This window comes from Thunnus maccoyii, chromosome 3 (genome assembly GCF_910596095.1).
Source record: "Thunnus maccoyii chromosome 3, fThuMac1.1, whole genome shotgun sequence".
In the NCBI taxonomy this organism is placed as follows: Eukaryota; Metazoa; Chordata; class Actinopteri; order Scombriformes; family Scombridae; genus Thunnus; species Thunnus maccoyii.
This window is the reverse complement of record NC_056535.1, coordinates 23,324,956-23,344,839: the sequence shown is the minus strand read 5'-3', so window position 1 is coordinate 23,344,839 and position 19,884 is coordinate 23,324,956. Positions and strand designations below refer to the sequence as shown.

Genomic DNA, 19,884 nt, shown 5'->3' with positions numbered 1-19,884 from the left:
AACACATATCTTAAATTTCAAATTTTAATGAATGTGATTAAATAGCTGTATTTTATTTATTGATCAGGGAGATTAAAAAAAAAAAAAAAAAAAAAGGAATCTAGAAGCAGATATGGAAATGTTGTCCTTTCGGGACTTTTATTTAGAAATCTTTTAACCCCAAATTTCAAATGGGTACAAGGAAATGACAAGGCTGTGAATTACCATGGCAACAGTGTGAATTACCAAATACCCACCGTACCCGAGACATGACAGCTGGTCTAAGACAGTGGTTCCCAACACTTTTTGGCCTGTGACCCCTTAGAATACAGCAAAGTCGACCTGTGACTGCTCATCACACGTTGCATTGTCTACCAGTTAAATTACCGATTATTCTTGTGATTCATCGGTTAATTGTTTTGCCCACAAAATGTCAGAAAACAGTGAAAAATATCCATTAAAAGCTCCAGACAGTCCAAGGTTACATCTTCAAATGTCTGGTTTTGTCTGACTAACAGTCCAAAACCCAAAGATATTCAGTTTCTCATCATGTTTGACAGAGAAAAGTAATAAATCATCACATTTGAGAAGCTGAAACCAGCTATTTTTCTTTCATTTTTGCTTAAAAATGACTAAAAGGATTATTCAAATATCAAAATAGCTGCTGATTTATGTTCTTCTGATCGATTAATCGACTAACCTTGCAGCTCTAGAAAGAGGACTTATTTTGTTTTATCTGAATAACTTCTGGAGGCTTGAGGAGGTAACACTTGCTTACAAGCTCCAAAATGTTTTTTTTTTCTGTATCCTATCCTGTCCCATCATCCAGCGACCCCTTGTGGGAGTCCCGACCCTCAGGTTGGGAACCACTGGTCTAAGAGCTTTTCATTTCCTGTCAGAAACAGTTTTCTGGATTATAAGGCCGCCAATGTTTCTCTCCCTCTCCAAAGATCAGGATTTTTTTTTTTAAACCACTTTCCTTCGATCAATGTAAAGTCTTTAGGAAGTGTTTTTCCATGTTGCATTTCACTCCGTTTATACAGAAACACAAAAATAACGGGCTAAGTTACAAATAGGACATGGCAAAATAGTCCGTTCATATCTCATGATTCACCTGTCCCACTGTGAAGCCTCGACCTCTTTATTCAATCCTCTCGTCCAGCCTGAAGTTACTCCTAAACGTCAGAGGAGGGCGAGAAGACATGCCACCACCCCCCCACCCTCCCAGACTGACCTGACCTTCTTCAGCAGCAGACCTGTGCAGTCTCTCACCTCTTCATCCTCCTCACTTTCACATCTGCAAAGTCCTTCATCCCATCACAAGTATGGAGAAACAGGGGAATTACCAGTAAGTGCATTTGACTCTTCCCATCCCGTCCCCCTTCCTCTGCCAGGCCCATCAATCCCATACTCAAGTTTCTTTTCTTTTCTTTTTTTTTGCTATGTTGTTAAATTCATCATGAGAGCATAAGTGATGGGGTAATAGAAGAGGGTTTTGGGGGCGTTGTAGATGAAGAAGATGTCGAGCAGCAGAGGGCGGGGCTAGAGGCCTATAGACTGTAGCGTTTGTCTCTCGGCGTTGTTGAGGTGGCCTGAGAACATGCTGTAACACGGCTGCTGGGCGAACTGTGTCAGGAAGTCCGTCAGGTAAGCCTGGGGGAAAGACAGATGATACAGATACAAGTCAACCATGATGCTATGACTCAGCTGATGCCTGCAGGGAAATGACCGCTGCATCAGGTCGACACAGGGAGAGCGGTGGAACGACGAGGCCCGAGCTCGGGCGAGCTCAGGTTCACATTTACTGAACTGTGTAAAGAACAAGGAGGGAAGCTCTACTTGGATCTGATGGTGATGTAACAGGAAGCAGTTGTTCAAGGTAAGAAACCACTGACCACAAAAGAAGGAATGTCAACAAGACATGAATACAAGTCCTGGAAAATAATGTTGCATGATCAAACAGAAGTTGCTCATCAGCAGTTTAAAGAGCAAACTGCGTGCTTTATCCTTAAAGACTAATCCACTGGCACCATTTCACCCTAAAGCAAACATTTAATTGGAGCATCTTCTGATCTGACTTGACATTCTAGGACAGAAAATACTCTCTTGCTTCCCTGACTTGCTGGCGATCATGGCTGCATCTTGCAGTGATGACAGCAGCCATTCTGAGGGACATTTATAGAGACTTTCAGATAACCTTTAACATTTGTTACAATATCACAAGTTCAGTGATTCCCAGTCTTTTTTTTTGTCTGATGTAACCCCACAGTCACCAGTATTGACACCAATCGTCATGTTGTTATTGTTAATTATATAAAAATTGATATTTTTACAATCCTTTTTTAATAGAAGACAGTGATCCTAGAATTGTTGATGTTGAGGCTCAATCTCTCATTTTTCAATTAAAGGTTAAATTAATTATTTGGTTTTTTGGGGGGTATTTTAATCATTCATCATCACTTGTAGCCTTTTCCACTGCTCGCTTTTTAAATAGTTTACAGACACTCTCAATCACTGCATGTGGTGTTCAGGGTTGATGGGAGCCATGTCTGGTGCAGTTGGTTAATCATTTCTGATATTTTATTGGTTATTATGACAATAAATACATTTAAGCTCAACCTCACACCGATTTGTAATCTTACTTGTGCATCTATTTTCCTCACTGCAAACACTTGTGTTGGTGTTACGACAGGAACATTTACAGCTCACATACAGAATATCGCTGCAAAGCCTCCAGTAAATCTGGCAGGTGCTTGAATACAGATCCCCCAGATGAAGGACTGTTCTGATTTTTTAACCCACCATGTTGTCCCACTAATGGTTTTATTTGAGATAAGATGTGAAATCAACAGTATAGCATCTGTACCTGCAGATCAATCAGATATATGGGGTCTTTCAAGGCATCTGGATCGTCCTCCTCATCGTCCTCGTAATAATCATCATCTGTAAAACAACCAACATGAATATTTAAGAAACTTAATGTGATAAACAGAAACAAGAAAAGCCACTATAACAGTATCGGCATGAAGTGTTATATATTCATGAAATTGGAAATGAAAATAGAACGCAGGAATATACAAGGTGCTGGGTAGTACCGTATTTGTTGGAGGCGATGAGATCAGAAAGCAGCTGCCCTGGGAGTCCTTCATCCTCCTCGTCCTCCTCATCCTCCCCCTCTCCCTCCTCCTGCTCCTCCCACATACCACTGGAATCTGAGACAAACAGTAGATGGTGACTAAAATGTCTGACAACCTTTTCTGTAGTTTGCAATTTTTAGGGACGGATGATAATATCGGCACATCATCGTATTGGTTGATAAACGCTTTAAAAATAAATATCGGCATCGACCTGAAATGAACATTTCTGCCGATATAACAGGCCAATTTGTTGCCTTCTCACTGCCTCTGTGTGGATCCAACCGGTTGGATCCTCCATGTGGATCCTACCGGAGCACCGAGCCCCAGTTTGTTATTCAAGTTAAAATGGGAAGAAGCAGCGGGTCTGTTGGGCATCTGATTGAAGTGGAGCCTGCAGAGGAAACACTGGGACCGTCAGTGTGAAACAGTCCGTGCAGGAGCTGGATGTACCACTCTGTTTGAAAATTCTTCTTCTTTCTGGTTTATAACAGCGGTCATGCATCTGCGTATTAGGTGCATTTCCGTCACCTTCTGCTTCCAAATGTGGACCAGAGATTAAATCCTACACGTTAATCCTGTCTCAACTCAAAGAAAACTCTACTGCCCCACCCACTTGGCAGGTTCATTAAAGTTTTAATGCTGACTCCAGTCTTCCTAAGTTCTTCCTTCATATATCGTCTTTCTTTATCATACAATCTATGATTGCATGCATAATAGTCTCCTCAGCCAGGTGTGCATATATCGGCATTGGCAAAAATGAGATGGAAAATATCGGCATATCAGATATTGGCAAAAAATCCAATATTGTGCATCCCTTGCAACTTATCAACCAAATCTGCCACAATCAGGGGTCCATGGGGTGAAGCCCCAAAAACCTCCTGAGTGGCTTCACCTGCAATATGACAAATTCACTCAGACTATTTCTTAGCTAATCGTGTATTTGCTGATCTAAGAACTTGTGATGATGTGACAAATGCAGTGAGAAGCCACAGTGAAGCATCTGCAGTTCAAGACTGCATTTACACATTTATATAGTAAAGTAACATCTATTGTGCTACAGGTTTATTTAAACTACTCAAAAACAGTTGATGCTGCCGACTGTGAGAATCTCTTGGTGATGCATCATTGACTGATTATTGTGTCAGTTGGTTGAGTTTAACGCCAAATATAGTAAATCGATTTCCAAAAATCAATAAAGCTGTCTAATTGCAGAACAGAAGTTTACATTTAGACAAACTCATAATATGCAACCCCGTTACATCATGTCCCCCCAAATACTGCTTTGTCTCTAAAGTGAAGGTCTCATCAGCTGAATGAGCTAAACAGAAGTATTTGTGTTCACCTTGACTCCAGTCTGCTGCGTTCACCCTGCTTGCGTTTGCCTCCACCACTGTTGACAGTTCATTGATGATCAATTTAAAGATCTTCACTAGCAAAGGAATGTTGGTCCATCGCTCTGGATCTATGGAGGAGAAATACAGTAAACGTAAAAACACCACAGAGCTCAGTGTTAACAGCGATACATGATTGAAGCACTGTCCCGTGGTGCATCTAATATCACAGTATCTATGAGGTCATATCTTGGCGCCTTACTCTTTGCAGATTTGGAGCGTGTGCGGATGCCGTCTTCAGGGCTGTAGATCTCTTCTCCCTTCACCACAATGTCCTGGAGACGCTTGTCATCAGTGTTGAGGCTGTGCTGCAGCAGCTTACAGAGAGCCACCGTGCTGCAGGAAAAAAACAAAGATGACAAAAGTCTGAGAAATATGGCAAGCACAACTCTGTTTTAGAGCTATACTTGCAGCAAAAACTGTCAATGAATTAGCACCTAAAGCCAGGCCCAATATCATCAAATTGAAGAGCCACAGTACCAGCAGTTTGTTCACATTATGTTTCCATTGCACAAAATTTCACCACTCTGCTCCGTAGGAGGGCTTGATGACACGTTTCTGATGCGAGTAATAAATAAAATATTGATCAGAGTGATCACAAACTGTAAACAGTGGATGTGAGCGACGCTAATGTTTGTAGAGTTTGTCTGATAGTACGATAATTAACTAAAAATGGTGATTATTGAAAAAGTTGTCTAACCTGACTTTACCCTCGTACTGTCCGTAGAAGAGGTGTTGCCTGCTCATCCACTCTGTCATGACAAACTCAAGGGCAGGTTTCCCCGTCGGGCCGGGTAGACTGCACAGGAACTCCAGCAGAGGTTCCAGCTGGGAGTGAACCAGGTGGGCAAACACCATGATCAGAGACTGCAGAGAGAGAGAAAAGAAAAGAAGTGCAGATGGAGGAAAGCTGAAAAAAAAAACTGAGGTGGTGACAGATGGAGAGATAACTGCATCTATTGGAACTGATACAGCAACAAAAAAACAAAGACCTATCTGCATAATCACAGGGCATAAATGATTTTGCATCTTTCCTTCCTTACCTGCATGACACTCAGAGTCTCAGCTTGCTGCATCTTGCTCAGAATCGCTCGGAGGATCTGGTCCAGCTGTTCTCCGAGCTCGGTGCCCGCCCGAGAGATCAGAGTAGACACCAACCTGCCCACGAAGGCAGCCGTGAACTCGGAGGTCCTGGGGTCCAGCAGCTGGTTGACCACCTGCATGACGTACCAGAGGCCGCTATTTCCCTGCTCGTCCCTCCACTGGGCGATCTGCTCGAGGGCTGTGGAGACGTACGCCCGCAGACACTCTCCGCCATTCTGGAGGGAGGACGAAAGTGACAAAGGAGGGGGAGTGAGAGGAAGGTAGTCGAATCACAGATGATAGACTTTCCATCAAGCATTTTTGAGTGAATAACATGCAACATATTATAGTTTCATAATCAATGCAATGTTTTTGCTCATTTTCCTTTCTTTCTTCATGTTTTCTATTCAAAACTAGTCTTCATTATGAGAGTACATGTGCTCATGTCTGGATGACATTAAAAAAAAAATCTACTAAAATAAAAGAAACTTTGTTGGGTTTACCTGCATTATAGTGTTATCGTCAGTGCGTAAAGTGCACTGTGCCACAACAGGGAAAGCCTGGCACACCAGCATCTCTGAAAGAGGGGGTTTGGTGTTGCGTACCACTGTGGTCAGGATGTCTATGGACGTCTGTGGAACAGAGAGAGAGAAAGAAAGAGGAAGGGAGGTCATTCTTTTGTGAATCTGAGGAAAAATTGATGATAGTGCACCTTAAATATTTTTATTTTTTTCTATCGAAGAGCAGGAAATTTCAATGGAATCTGACCATTTGTTTTTTATATACTTTGTCTTGTGTCACCATCAGTTCAAACTTTCCCCTTGACCCACAAATTTCCCCATGACAAACGGTCAGAAGCCCCAAAATCAAAACAAATCCTTCTAGGATTAATACTTTAATTACCAAATATTATGACAATCTGGACAACAGTTATCTTGTTGTGGACCAAAAAAAAAAAGACCCCGTCACTGTTCTCTTCAAGCAGGGCAACAAACATGCTCACATTATTGTGCCACCAGCTCCTTCTGGAAGTTGTGATGTTTCTCCACATCTTTGTGTCTCTTTGTATCACTTGTTACTTACAGCACAGAGTCCAGAGGGAATCTTGTCGGGAGGAGCCTGCATGATGCTGACCAGCGTGGGGATGAGGCGCATCTGCATGGGACCCTGGCAGCCTTCGATCTGTGCAAGCTCCTTAAAGATGTCCTGAGCCAGGGACGCCACCACAGGGTCTGAGGAGAAGAGAGGAGACAGGACCTTAGGAAAGATAAGACACTAACGTGACATGTCTATGTTTTCTCTGGGAAGCATCAAGCGAAAAAGTGCTGCACTTTGCTAAGAGAAAAATGTGGCACAACACCAGTTTATCCCTCACTTAGTCCAGCTTATCCGTGCGCATGCTGAACAATAAAAGACAAACGAATGAATGAAGCTGAATAAAGCAGTAGTTTGTAAGTCTGACAGAGAGGATGTGAGTAATACCGTTGTTATATTTAAGGAAAATAGCAATGGTGAGGGGGCAGATCTTGTTCTCTGCGCTGGTGGTGAAGGCCGGGTCGACGGTGCACACGATGCACAGCGTCTCCATGACGAGGGTGAGCACCTCGGAGCTGAACTGGGCGGCAAGTTGGACCAGTCCTTCCAGGATGCTGGGGAGGAAGGGCTGCAGGACATGGGTGCTCTCTGACAGCTTTAGCTGATCACAGTATCTGGAGAACGACGTATTGACAGCAGACATCCATGAATATAAAGTATTTGCTCAACATTTTTATATCTTAATGTTTGTTTACCAACACTTTCTAACTCTTAAAATACTTACTGGAACTTTAAAATGAATCAAAAAAATAATATGTGCCTATAAACCATGTATAGTAGTGTTCAGCCTTAAAGTCTGTCAGTCTGTCCGATTTCAAATGTTCCTGTTTATGCCTGAGCCTGTTCTGTGGTCTCCGGCTTTTCTGATAAAGCTGTTCATGCTTGCTGTGTGAGATCACTAAAACAACACAAGGATTCTGTATATGGGTGGTGGCTGCGATAAAAACAGTTCAAAACACATCTTGCTCACCCCCAGATGGCCCTGACCGCAGAGATGCGGACCGAGGGCGGCTGGCTGTCATGAAGGCCGCTGACAGTGGCCTGGAGGAACTGCTGGATGAGCTCAGGAGACATGGCTGCTGTGAAACGACTGGCCGCCCACAGAGCCCGGCCGAGGAGGAACGGAGATGCCGCTGGTCAAGAGAAAACAAAAACAGGACGAAGTTGGAGAGAGAAACAATTAATTTGTTTTTATTGGTTATAGAAATGCATTATAAATGTCAGTTTTTGTCAGAGATCTTACTGCTGCTGTGTATCTCGAGGAAATATTTTGAGAAGCTTGTGGAGTTTAGGTCCGACTGTATGTTTGTCTATGAAGTCATCTGTATCATAAACTTCACGTAAAACCCTCTGAGGGTCAGTTTAGGACTCACCTGCCAGGTTGAGGTCAGCCAGGATAACACTGGCCAGGAAACCGTGCATGTCAAACTGGATGCGACCGTTCTTCACGTTCTCTGTGATGATGGTTTTGACTGAGCCGAGAGCCAACATACAGGCCTCGTGGACCTTCCACCTGGTAAAAAACAAAACAAAACATGAGACATTGAGGATTTGTCTCACCTACATAATGTGCATATTGTCACTGTAAGTTCAACGGACACAAAGAACAAGAAAAGAAGATGCTCAGAGTCCACAAAGCCAAAAGACCAGACACAGAAACACAGTCGGGTAGAGACAGCAGGAGTCTCTCCTCACCAGTGCTCATTGCTACTGTTCTTGGCCTGCTCTGCCTCCTGCAGATGTCTGGTCGCTGCCGCTGCCAACGCTGCTGCGCTCTCATTCTGAAACTCCGTGGCAACAGCCTGCAAGCAGGAGTCAAAGGTCAAAGTCAAAGCATTATACACACTCTCAGGCTGGACCAGAGCGAGTACTTTAATGAGACCACTGCAAAATTATCAAAGCTGGACTTTTCTGAGCCCTGTTCTACATGTAGGCTACACTGCTCAGCCCTCTTATGTTTAAACTCTGCATACAGACGTGCACACTGTTCATAGTAAACGACCCTTTCAAAGGAGTAGGGCAGGTTAGCAGCTGACATCGGAGTTTGCGGAGGCTGTGTGTGTAGGAGAAGAAAGAGGAGAGTAAGACAGTGTGTTTCTTCAGGACTATATGAAGAAAAAAAAATCACCTAGCAGGCATGAATGTCCTCTTATCCTCTGCAATCTGTACTTAGCAACGCAAAACTGAAATTATATAAATTTCTTCTAGCTCTAGTGGACAACGCACTGAATGCAAAATTTTGTTTCTTATGAGACGAAAATTGGGTTCTGATGATCAGTTTGGAAAGCAGTGGGTATGAGAAACATCAACTTTGAGGAAGATCCAGATACCCCTCAGGCTAAAGATGGTTTTCTGTGTAGCAAAAATCACATATCTATATAATTACACAAAACCAGTAGAGATTGATTTCAGAAGATGAAGAAGGGGTGAGATGTAGTGAAGGAGTTATTTTAATTTGGGCTTTAAAAAGTCACATTTTGTGTGTTGCATATTCATGCAGCATTGTTGTGACTTTAGAGTAAGAGTTGTATGTTTTTCTCTCACCAGCAGCAGGTCCTGAGCAGAGATCCTAACAGAGTAGGAGAAGGTGTCATCATCCTCATCTTCTACAAACTGCTGAGGGTTCGCCGTCCACACTTTGATCTGAACAAAACAACAGGGCAAAAAAAATCATCTCATCTCATTCACTCACCCAGTAACTTCAACCACATGTGTTGCAGTCGTTTTCTCACCTGGTCCTCGGTGATCTGCATGTAGAGGATGATGTAGTAGATGAGCTCGGGCAGGGCCTTCTTCACTGTGCTCTTGAACTTGTTGTTCTCCAGCAGCGTGTGGACAAACTCGAAGATGCTGAACACCAGATTCTCAAAACCCAGAACTTCACCTGCAAAAAAAACAGAACCAAAACACAGTTGAGAAGGTGCTCTTACAAGTAAATTTATAACATGGTCACTGCTGTCAAGCTCATTTTATATGAAGCAGTGAGAGCAGATGCTCACCATCTGAGTCTACTGGATCATCCACTTCCTCTGTGTCATTGACCTCTGTTCTAACATAAGTGAACATGTGGTTAAGGAACACTCAATTTCAGTCTCCTCAGTTTCAGGTTTTCCTGTCCTGTTCATTCAGTCTAATAGAAAATGTATGCACAGTCTATTAGGGAAGTAGAATTTACTATAGGTGTCCATCACAACCCACTGCAACATGCAAAAGATCCTGCTGAACAAACGGCAGTTTTGTTATCAAAAACAACACAAGCTCAGACCACAAGTGTGTCTAAAAGGAAGTCAACCCTCTAGTTTAGTAGTGTTCTTTAACCCCAAATGTATGCAACAATGCTTTTAGCATTTATGGACAGCAGTGATGGTAACGGCATGACACCAGCTGGTACACAGTTGGTGTTGTAAAGGATATAAAGCGGCACTTTCAGTCAGTGTATTCCATACAATGGGTAATATCTGCTGCATAGACGACACCATGGGTTTGGGGAAGTTCTTTACCAACGCTGTCACTGCCTGGAAGAGGGAGAATAAGAAGAAATACAGATTTAAAGCCTCAATTGTAACTATTATAAATCTTATGATTTCTACTTCCAGCTATATAAGTGACAACTACCATGTGTCACAATCACACTACAGCTCAAACATACAGACAGTATGAGAGATACTTTGTTAAATGACTACAGACTTTACAACTTCATATTTTGTGTGTTTATTTTTGAACAGTTTTACTTTGCCACTATCTTTTCTAAACTCATAAAAACTGCAGGAAATAAAATAATTAATCTCCTCATTCACAGCTCAACCTACAAGTTTCTGTTGTTGATACTTTGACACGTTAGACAGTCACACTACACACTGACTCCAAGCCTCTTTCCGGCCTCTCACCTTGAGGACTTCCATCTTCAGACCGCTGTCAGATGAAGGTCCATCAGGCATCTGCAGAGCCTGTACAAATGCTTCTGTGAACTGCTGCACCACAGGGAAGATCAACGCTTTGGCTGCACCCTACACACACACACACACACAGTTACAATAAAAACACAGTATCGACAAGTTACTCATCTATGTCACTTCCTTTATACAAAAAATAAAAACATAAATGTGATACTGGAGTAACTAGAGCAGCACAACAGTGATTATAACAAACAAACCATCCTCTGTTATAAATTCATTTTCCACTGCAAAAAGAGGTTTAATCAAAAGTCAAAACGTCCGTTAATACAATTAATTCAAATTAAACGTCTTGCTGTAACTTCCTCACCTTTTCAAGCTCCTCAATAGCACAGATGAGGTTGGCACAGGTGGTGAATATCTCCACCGCTCTGGATCGGGTACGAATACTGTACACCTGCAACAGTGAGGAATATTACAATGAGTCCTAATAAAGAATGAAATGCAAGTCCACAATTAATAGATAGTTATGATAAAAGGCTCCCAGTAGTGCAAAGTAGTACAGACAAAAAAAACACTCCTTTCTCTCACTGACATGTTGACAAAATGTGTGTATCCAGACAAAAAGAACCTAAAAGACACCTGCATTAAATAACCCTTTTTTATAAACAATAGTTCAAAGAGACATTTGCTTCACGTTGCATCTCAATGCAGCTTACATGTGAGAACACAGACTTTCCTAAATGTCTCTTCACAATGAATGCATATCATCTTTTCCTTTCTTATTCACATTATTCATATATTGTTACACAAGAGTTGTCGCAGCACCTCGGCCATAGTAAAGATCTTGTACATCTCAGGTAAGATGACTGGAGCCACCAGCGGCATCTGTGTGTCCGTCACCTCCCGAGTAAACTCTAGAAACAAACGAAAAGATCATCGCATAAACAAAAAAGGAAAGAAGATAAAACATGTATTTGTTGCTCAAATTATGATTATTCCACAAGGGGATTCAAGTGTTTGTGTTTTATTTCGACTTCAAAAGAAACAGAAGAATAGGATGGCCTTTATGTTTAATGTGCAAGTGCAGTTTAATGTCTTATTTTTTAAATGCCTCTTAATGTTTTTTCTTATGTGTATAGCACCCTGAGTTACAACCACTGTATGAAAAGTGATTTACAAATACATGAACTTGACACCTGACTCTCCATGTAAAATACAACATGACATTTGGTCAACACAACACACACTGACAGATACAGAGGAAGCCCACTTTTTCTCTGAATACTGAGCACTGATTTGATACCAGCTCTGTTTTTACTGTAAGTTATTTGGGATGTTAAGGCAACATGAGACTTACTATACATAGATATTTTTCAACTATAATGTACTAGAAAGTTTTTTTTAAAATAGCATTGTTATAATTTTATCAAAACAATGACTAAAAACGGTGTTCATTTATTAGCGAATATAAGTTTAAACTCAAATTACTCTGAGCTGAATGTAGGTTTGTAGTGATATAAACACGTTGATGCTCGTGTATAAACAGATGTATCAGAGCTCTAATGCTGCATCATGCATCTAATAGCTGAACTGGAGTTTCTCTTCAAATCCCTGACAAAGTGAAATGGATGTAAATTGCGTATTTCTTGTAACTTTAAAATTTCATCTTTTGGCATTGATGATGGTAGTTTCAGAATGTTAACAGTGAAAACTACTTTTCCACTTGTGAAAAATAACTTAAACTGTATTCTCATGATCTAGTATCTTCACTGCATCAAATTTAGGTCACGTTTTCTCAGGATTTACCGACATGTTTTAGAGAATGTACATGTAGTGTGTGCGTTCATGTGTACATCATCACATACCTGTGAGGACCCTCATGGCCCCGTGCACAGCGTTGACATTTCCACTGACCAGCATCTCCATCAGCAGGGTGAAGAGCTGCGGCCAGGCCTCAGGCCAGTCCCAGTGGGCGATGGCCGACACGGCGTATGCGACACTGGAGCGGACTTTGCTGATCGCCTCTCGCAGACCACCCGGCAGCAGCTCTCTGATGGCAGCTTTAGCCTGGAGGGGGGAGAGCAGGAGTTTGGCTTCAATCCTTTTGAGGTCAGAGTGAGGAAAGGTTGAAACTTCTGCCAGCAGCAGACAAAAGAAATGTATTAAGGTGAAGAATGCTTTACCTGATCTGTGGTTTCAGGAGGCCTAAATTTCTCAGACTGGGAACACCAGTGAGTCTCCACATACTGCTTCAGGATGACTGATGCTAACTGCAAACACACAACAACACAGTCTTAGAAAGGTGAAGGTGCTTTTAGTTAAGTAGCACATCAGTAATGCATGCAGTTTAAATATTTGTACAACACATTAACAGATCACGATCAATAATGTCAGAAAAGATGTCTAAGCAAAGGATGTCTACTTGGGTTTTTCTCCCCCCTTTACTCACTTGACGGATGGCGAGCGCTCCCTGAGGGTCAACTGTGAGTTCTGCCAGGTGGACACCAAACTCTACAACACGGAGGACAAAAATTAATTAATTAAGAAAATAAAAATCCAGCTTATAGCACACAGTGAAAGATAACAGCAAGCTCAGAGCACGGCTTACTCCGGTCAGATACACGCGGGAATCATATCGAGTAATGGGATGAAGGTAGGAATCATGAAACTTAACTGATAACAAAAGGCTTTTGAGGGCTTTATTTCCACAACACTGAATCACAGTTTGGATATAATGATTATTAGACTAATTAAAAAGGAGAAACTAAAAACCAAATCTCATATATCTCAATATGCAAAGATCTACAGTATCAACAAAGGCTGTGATTACGGCAAAAGCTGACTAGAATCCACTATTTTGTGTTTAAAATATATAAAAGTTGTTGTTATATCTCAAGCGGTTTAGATCATTTGTTTTCATGTTGACGTTTAAGAGTCTTTTCCTGTTCAAACATGAAAACTTATGTTTTTATTTTTAAAAATGTTCCTCACGATAAAACAGTGGGACATTCCCAGCTGAATTCATGGGAACCCAAGATAACTGATGATGATACCGAGTGAGAAAACACGAAAAAGCTTTAATATACAAGCAGAATTTTGTAAAACATATAGTCCAACAAACAAACATGTGACAGTCTCATAGCTGGAGCTGAACATAACGAATGTGCAGGTATGTTGTTGAGAGCCTCTGAACCACAACAAGTGACGACATAACATAATTTTGGATCTGAGGCTTAATACAGTGCTATAACCCACAAGCTTTAAAGCTAACAGCACACGCTGGTTTGAACCTGGCCTGACAGGCATGCAGAGTGTGAGAGATAAACACAGAGTTCAGGATCAGCATCAACCTCAGCTCTCTCTGACTGGGTTTTACTAAGAGTGACATCAGGCGCCAGAAGACAATGTTAGTGCTGACAATCCTACTGAGCGGCTGCCTTAGAGAGGGGCCAGCGGAAAGGGTCAGCCTCGCTGCGACACTACAGCACAGCCGCCAGACAGCGCGCACAATTAGCCTTTGACCAGGGGCACGAGGATTGCAGGACAGACAATGGAAATGAGAATAAGCTACAGCCACTACGTACTGTATCCATCCATCCATTCATCCATCCAGGGCACAAAATTAGCACCAGACACCAGCAAAACGCTGGTGAAATATGCAAGTGACTGGAAGTTTTGAACATTCACTAGCCATTTAGCTGGTGGACAAAAAAGTTAATTTTGCACCCTGCATCCATCCCATTGAATTATTTGTCAAATTAAATGACAGTAGTTTGATATGGATATTATTACATAGATTATATCACTATGTTTAACATCCAAGGTCCCTGCAAATCCATCATCTTGATTTTGAAACCTTTAATGGCCATTTTGACAGAAAATAGACCAATTCTGCCACTGCTGAACAGGAACAGAATAGTGACGGGCTGTTCAACTGTTACTTTGCCTGCCAGAGGAGACAGTGCTTAATTGGTTTAATTTCTCTTTTTCTGTCATAAGTGTGCTAAGAAAAGGCACAATTTAAGACTTGAAGCAAAGTGCACTCCATGAGATAAAATGCACTGCATTCAGCTGCATTGAAAACCATTTCAGGCCTCGTTGGATATAATTTCAGATACTTCAATAGACTTTTTCAGGGCTTGAAGACACCTTCATAACACTTTGACTGTTTTTAAATGATGACTAATATGAGAAGTAAGGTGCAACTCTGCTGACATTATTTTCCATTTACAGCCGGCATGTGTGCATCATTTCCAACTCTGTCAACACACCTTAGACTGGAGGAGCGAGGAAGAGCACATATATAACACATATTTAATTCAATAATGTGATAGATTAGGCGGGACCCGCGGGAGAAGCCCCCCTAGGGAGACATCTTCGCGGGAAAATATGTCAGTTTGGCATCCAGTAGTTGCCATAGTGACCGTGGGATCAATTAATAGTCAGTTTGGGAGTCTAACAAGTTTTAAGCAACAAACTGAACAAATACTGTCGCTCCTAAGATGTTACAACAGCAGTAAGTTACCTCGGGAGGCTAACGGTGTCTGCTGAGGACCGCTGCTGTCATACCCCCGTTACCATGTGACGTTATTAGATTCTACTGTTGCTATAGTGACAATAATTAGCTAACCGCTACACCCCAGCACATTAACGGTCAATATAACATAATATATCGTTAACGGAACGGGTTTTTTTCCTTTGAAGGGGGAGGCTGAGGAATAAACCCTGTTGCTGTGCAGATGAGGCCGGGGTCCGCACACTCCACATGTGCTGTAACAGTACTCACTAGCTAACGGTTAGTTTAGCTGTGACTTGTCCCATCACATCGGGCTGTCAGAGGGGAACACGACCACCCAGAAGTCGAGGTAAGGACAGCACGTTTTCATGAGCTTTCAAGCTACATTAGTCATCTCTAACTTCTTGACAGTATGGCCTAACGTTAGCTACCGGGAGCCGAGACTGTTCCCCGGCTAACGTTTTGACTGTTAGCTATTCCTCAACCTTAGTTAGCCAACACAGTCAAAGTTAGCAACTATGAAGGCAGCAGACAGCTGCCCGCATGGTGCCTCTCTCCGCAGAGGCCCCATGCCGTTACTGAGTGTAGGCAGCCCGGCGAAGCTAGCCACCGTAACTGCCCCAAACTAGACGCCCGCTGGCTACCACTCACCCTCTGTCACTTCCAACACTTTGATCTGCTCCTCCGCGGCGGCGCGCACTTCTTGAACCGGGGACAGGATGGCCGTCAACGTCTCGATCAGAGCCTCTTTTAGTCCCTGCTGGACCGGGCCGGCGGCCGAACCGGACCGAGCACTACCCACCGCACTCATGCCTGCTGTGCGTTCACCCGCAGCCCGCTACAGAGTCAGTCTACCACCACCACAACGCGGGGAGGAGCAGAGAGCCACGGCCACAGAGGCGAAGCGCGCCAATGCATGGAAACGTGGAGGCGGGGTTTAGCAAGAGGAAGCGGAGGAAGCACACTTTTTTGGGTGCGTGTGTGTGTATTTGTGTGCGTGTTTGTGTCTGTCTTTGTTTTTAAACTCTGGCTCCCTCTTGTGGAGTGGGGGAAACGCTTTAGTTTAAAAGGATAGGTTCACAATTTCTCAAGTCTACTAAAACAAATAAATGTATATTGACACGTTTTTCTTGCTGTAACTATTCACACTGGTCCCTGCATCCCTGCATAAAGCACTTGTGAGGTAAGTGTAAGTGATGACTGACAGAATCTACAGCCCTCCCTCTGTGAAAAGTGTATTTAGAAATTCAATTAAAGCTAATGAGGCTTTTAGTCAAATCAAATCAATATCTTTCAAAATTAGTCTTTTTAGTGCCAAATTTAGTGCCAAACTGAACAGGAGAACACTGTCTGCCGAGACACAAAGAGGGATTTTTTTATTTATTTTTTTTACAAAAAAGACTAACTGTGGAAGATGTCCACTTTATTTGATTAAACTAAAATGACTGAAGCCTCATACTATCTTAACATTTATATACGTTTTTGCTCAAGATGAAGACTGTGGATTTTGTCCCCCATCATTTACATTGTAAACACATTCGAAGGGGATCTCCTAATGGTCAGTATGGACAGGAGAAATGATTACAGCGAGCAAAACCTGTTCATTTTGGTACCTGACTATTATTTTAAGACAGACTTGAAAAAAATGTGAACCTACCCTTTAATTGCTGTCTGAAATATTACAAGGTCACCCACCAAAGTTATTGACGACATCCCAGTAAAAGTTGTTTTTGTTTTTTTTTTTTTGACCACCCAAGAGTTGTTTGTAGTAAACTGTGACTAAAATCTTGAAAGCTGAAGAAAGACAGTTTTGAGTGAATCTACACCAAATCACAGAATCAAAAACTGTTGTTGCACTGCCCTCTATGGATTACATTTTGCAGGCATGGTGCAGTTGTGACCACACCCCAACAACTGCTAAATTGAGCCTTTCAGGGATGTAAAACACCTACTTTGACATCACTGGTTCAGATTGTAGCCATAAGTGCAATGTAGGATAACGTCAGGTAGTTTGGGACACTCTTTGGTAGAAAATTCTGAAGACTACCTTAAGTGTTACTTTTAGGACATTATGGGTCTCTGCTATATATTCTATAAAGAAAATATGTTGCCAAGTAAAATACTTTAGAAACTTTGGACCTTCAAACACATCAAGAACCCCCACCTCACTCTGATGACATGTTCAAGTAAAATGGGATAGCTGGTAAGGTAAAATGGGACAGTCACTGATGGTTGGTTTCAAATAGGGTGATGTGAAAATTGGCTGGTTGAAAATTGTCAGCTAATTAGGCCTGTAAATTCCTTACAGGCCTAATTAGCCTACAGTTTTCAATCTTTTTTTTAATGAATAGTTAGGTTACATTAACGATTTAATGAGTTAATGACTGCACTGATAAATGGATTTCACCATTTAAAAAACAAACATGAAATACAATTATTACGTAACATGTAATATGACAGGGTGGCACACAATAACATGGTAACTCATGATTTTATGGCAGCTGGTAGCCTGGAGACATGCCGGTTTCACTTCAATAAAATGTCCCATTTTAGCTTAATTTTTCCCCCATTTTACGTGAATGCGTTAGGCAGTCACTCAAAACCCTTTCCCATAAAAAATCAAGTGTATTGTGACAATATTTTGATTACAAGTCAAAATCAATAAAATGCAACATCCTATAACCATTTTTGGTGACATACCCTTATTGTTTTAGCTGAAGTACCTTATTATCTAAAAGATCAACATAACTCATGGCTTACCTTGCAAGTTCTGGGACCAGTGATTTTAAGAATCTTTGATCCACCCGTCCTACTTATCTCAGACCAAACAAAATGTTTGTTTCATGTAAAGGACATTTGTAGCAACAATGTAATAACATGTTTGATGTTTGGCTACTAATATTTAAAGAGCCAAAAATGTAAAACCTTATTTGTCCCATTTTACCTGACTTCACCTTACACTATAAAGCCAGTCCACACCTGGCGCAGCCCCATTAGTTCCTATTAAGAGAAATCTCAATACAAATACAAAAATACACATTTTAGACAATAATATGCCTACAGCTTTGTGAAGATCATGATTGTTTATCATGAGGATTCTCTCAAGCACAAAACTAGGTCCATGAGGAAATGGTTTTTCCAGTTTGATGTTGAAGAAATCGACTGGTCTGCACTCATCTTTATAGGTGTGTTCACATCCTCATCTTTACTTAAGGAGGACCATTAGTGGTCATGTAGCCTACTACAGAGTAAAAGAACTGAGAACAAGATAGCAGTGTGCGGGGACATTTTTGTTCTTTTGTGTAGGTTATTGTTATCCAGCAGCTACCAAAATGTATAAAAGTGCATGATGAAGTGCAAATGTGCCTCTTGATGACTTCCTGTACTGACTCCTGACCTTAACCCCATCCGATACCTTTGGGATAAATTGAAAGCCAACTGTCAGCAACTGGAAGCAAATCTCTGCAGCCAGGCTACAAATTCTTGTGAAAGGCCTTCCCAGAAGAGAGGAGGTTGTTGTAGCAGCATCTTAATGCCCATAGTTTGGGAGTGAGATGTTCAGCAATCACACATGGGTGTAATATGTGTAATAATATGGGCATCCAAGTACTTTTGGCCATTTCAACTGGCAGAAGCCAACGCAGAGACAGTTTTCCACCTCTGACAGCACTTAAATGGCTGACAGTAGTGGGTGGTGAAATACTGCACAGATTAAAATATTGCAACAGCTTCTTATCAGCTGCAGCAGACTGTGAAACCTCCCTTAACAGGTGAAGTCTCACCTGAGCTTTCAGAGGGGCCTGAACTTTCATTACATACTTCTCCCTTCTTTGCATAGACAAGAGAAACATTAAACCTCGGTGAAGTGAAACAATAGTGAAATTCTCTGAGGCGTGACAGTCGGTCTGTACACACTGTAACACTGGAAGTGGCTGTGTGTCGTGTTACTAAGGGGGGAATTACCAGCTTCACCTCATAATCCTGTTGCTCCAATAAGGAAACAGATGGAGTATTAGCAAGATTTCCATGAACGTGAGATGAGTGTGTGACACGTACTGTTTGTCTCTTCTTGAACCTCTTTGGATGGAGAATTTTAACTGTGTGTTGTAAATGCATACTGGTTGAATTTCTTACGTTTTAATCGTCCGAGGAGGAGCTCCAGTCTTCTGAAGTGTTAACTCTTTTCGTCCAGAAGTCTGTTAAAAATTATTGGATGTCTTTTGAAAGTCATTTCATCAGGTTACTTCTTTTGCAATACTGTGTGCTGTCAACAATAAGTCGGGCATGTACAGGCCTGGCTGTCTGGCTGCAATAAGACTTTTGTTTCCCTAAACCTCTAATACACATAAAAATGAGCAACAGGACTGGATTAATCTCAAATTCAGCTGGACCCCTTAACGTTTATGCACCTGTATCTATGTACCTGTGTGTCTCTCAGGGGTGTTTTTACTCAGTGTTACATGTTTGTTTTTCAACCTGTAATTTAACTCTTTGTACAAAATGTACAGGGAAATTTAGACACAGAAAACCAGTGAATACCTAAAACACTTGCCAAAGTAGAAAGTTCCTTTTTGAGCTAAAATTACACTCACTCACTGTAGCCTGTATGGCATTAAAGGAGAACACAGGTGAGTAGGTGTTCTCTTTCACTGTTGCAAATCTGATGGATTAAGCTCACTGAAATAAACCTGGAGACACAGATTGCTCTGAAAATAAATATACACTTGAATATTAAAATAGCATGTAACAGGGAATCCAGTCAGTTGTTTTTGTGATGCAGTTGTGGG

General features: G+C 41.7%; 2 protein-coding genes across 2 annotated transcripts in view; one reads left to right on the top strand and one right to left on the bottom strand.

Moving 5' to 3' along the window:
• Window positions 1–645: 645 nt before the first annotated feature.
• On the bottom strand, window positions 646–16,052 carry ipo9 (importin 9). The gene is made up of 24 exons (XM_042407563.1): window positions 15,749–16,052; window positions 13,031–13,092; window positions 12,765–12,851; window positions 12,447–12,648; window positions 11,407–11,495; window positions 10,949–11,035; window positions 10,573–10,692; window positions 10,100–10,200; window positions 9,685–9,743; window positions 9,418–9,569; window positions 9,230–9,328; window positions 8,381–8,487; window positions 8,059–8,198; window positions 7,656–7,818; window positions 7,073–7,299; window positions 6,674–6,822; window positions 6,094–6,222; window positions 5,551–5,826; window positions 5,208–5,374; window positions 4,710–4,843; window positions 4,459–4,578; window positions 3,075–3,191; window positions 2,846–2,922; window positions 646–1,632 (listed from the first exon to the last, which is right to left on the bottom strand). The coding sequence occupies exons 1-24, from the start codon at window positions 15,906–15,908 to the stop codon at window positions 1,522–1,524; spliced, it is 3,135 nt and encodes a 1,044-aa protein (XP_042263497.1). The 5' UTR covers window positions 15,909–16,052; the 3' UTR covers window positions 646–1,521.
• The window catches only part of LOC121894741 (tubulin beta chain), a 49,204-nt gene continuing 44,285 nt past the window's right edge, over window positions 14,966–19,884 (top strand). Inside the window, exon 1 of the mRNA XM_042407566.1 lies at window positions 14,966–15,446. The gene's annotated coding sequence lies outside the window, so the exon portion shown is untranslated. The remainder of the gene's footprint in view (window positions 15,447–19,884) is intronic.

Bases quoted from the DNA above. Each gene is read 5' to 3' on its own strand.
- ipo9 (XM_042407563.1), bottom strand. From the start codon at position 15,908: ATGAGTGCGGTGGGTAGTGCTCGGTCCGGTTCGGCCGCCGGCCCGGTC. The intron at 9,329-9,417 runs GTGAGAAAACGA...TGTTTTGTTCAG, and splicing joins TGCAGATCACCGAGGACCAG to ATCAAAGTGTGGACGGCGAA. The intron at 7,819-8,058 runs GTGAGTCCTAAA...TCTCTTGACCAG, and splicing joins GGCTGACCTCAACCTGGCAG to CGGCATCTCCGTTCCTCCTC.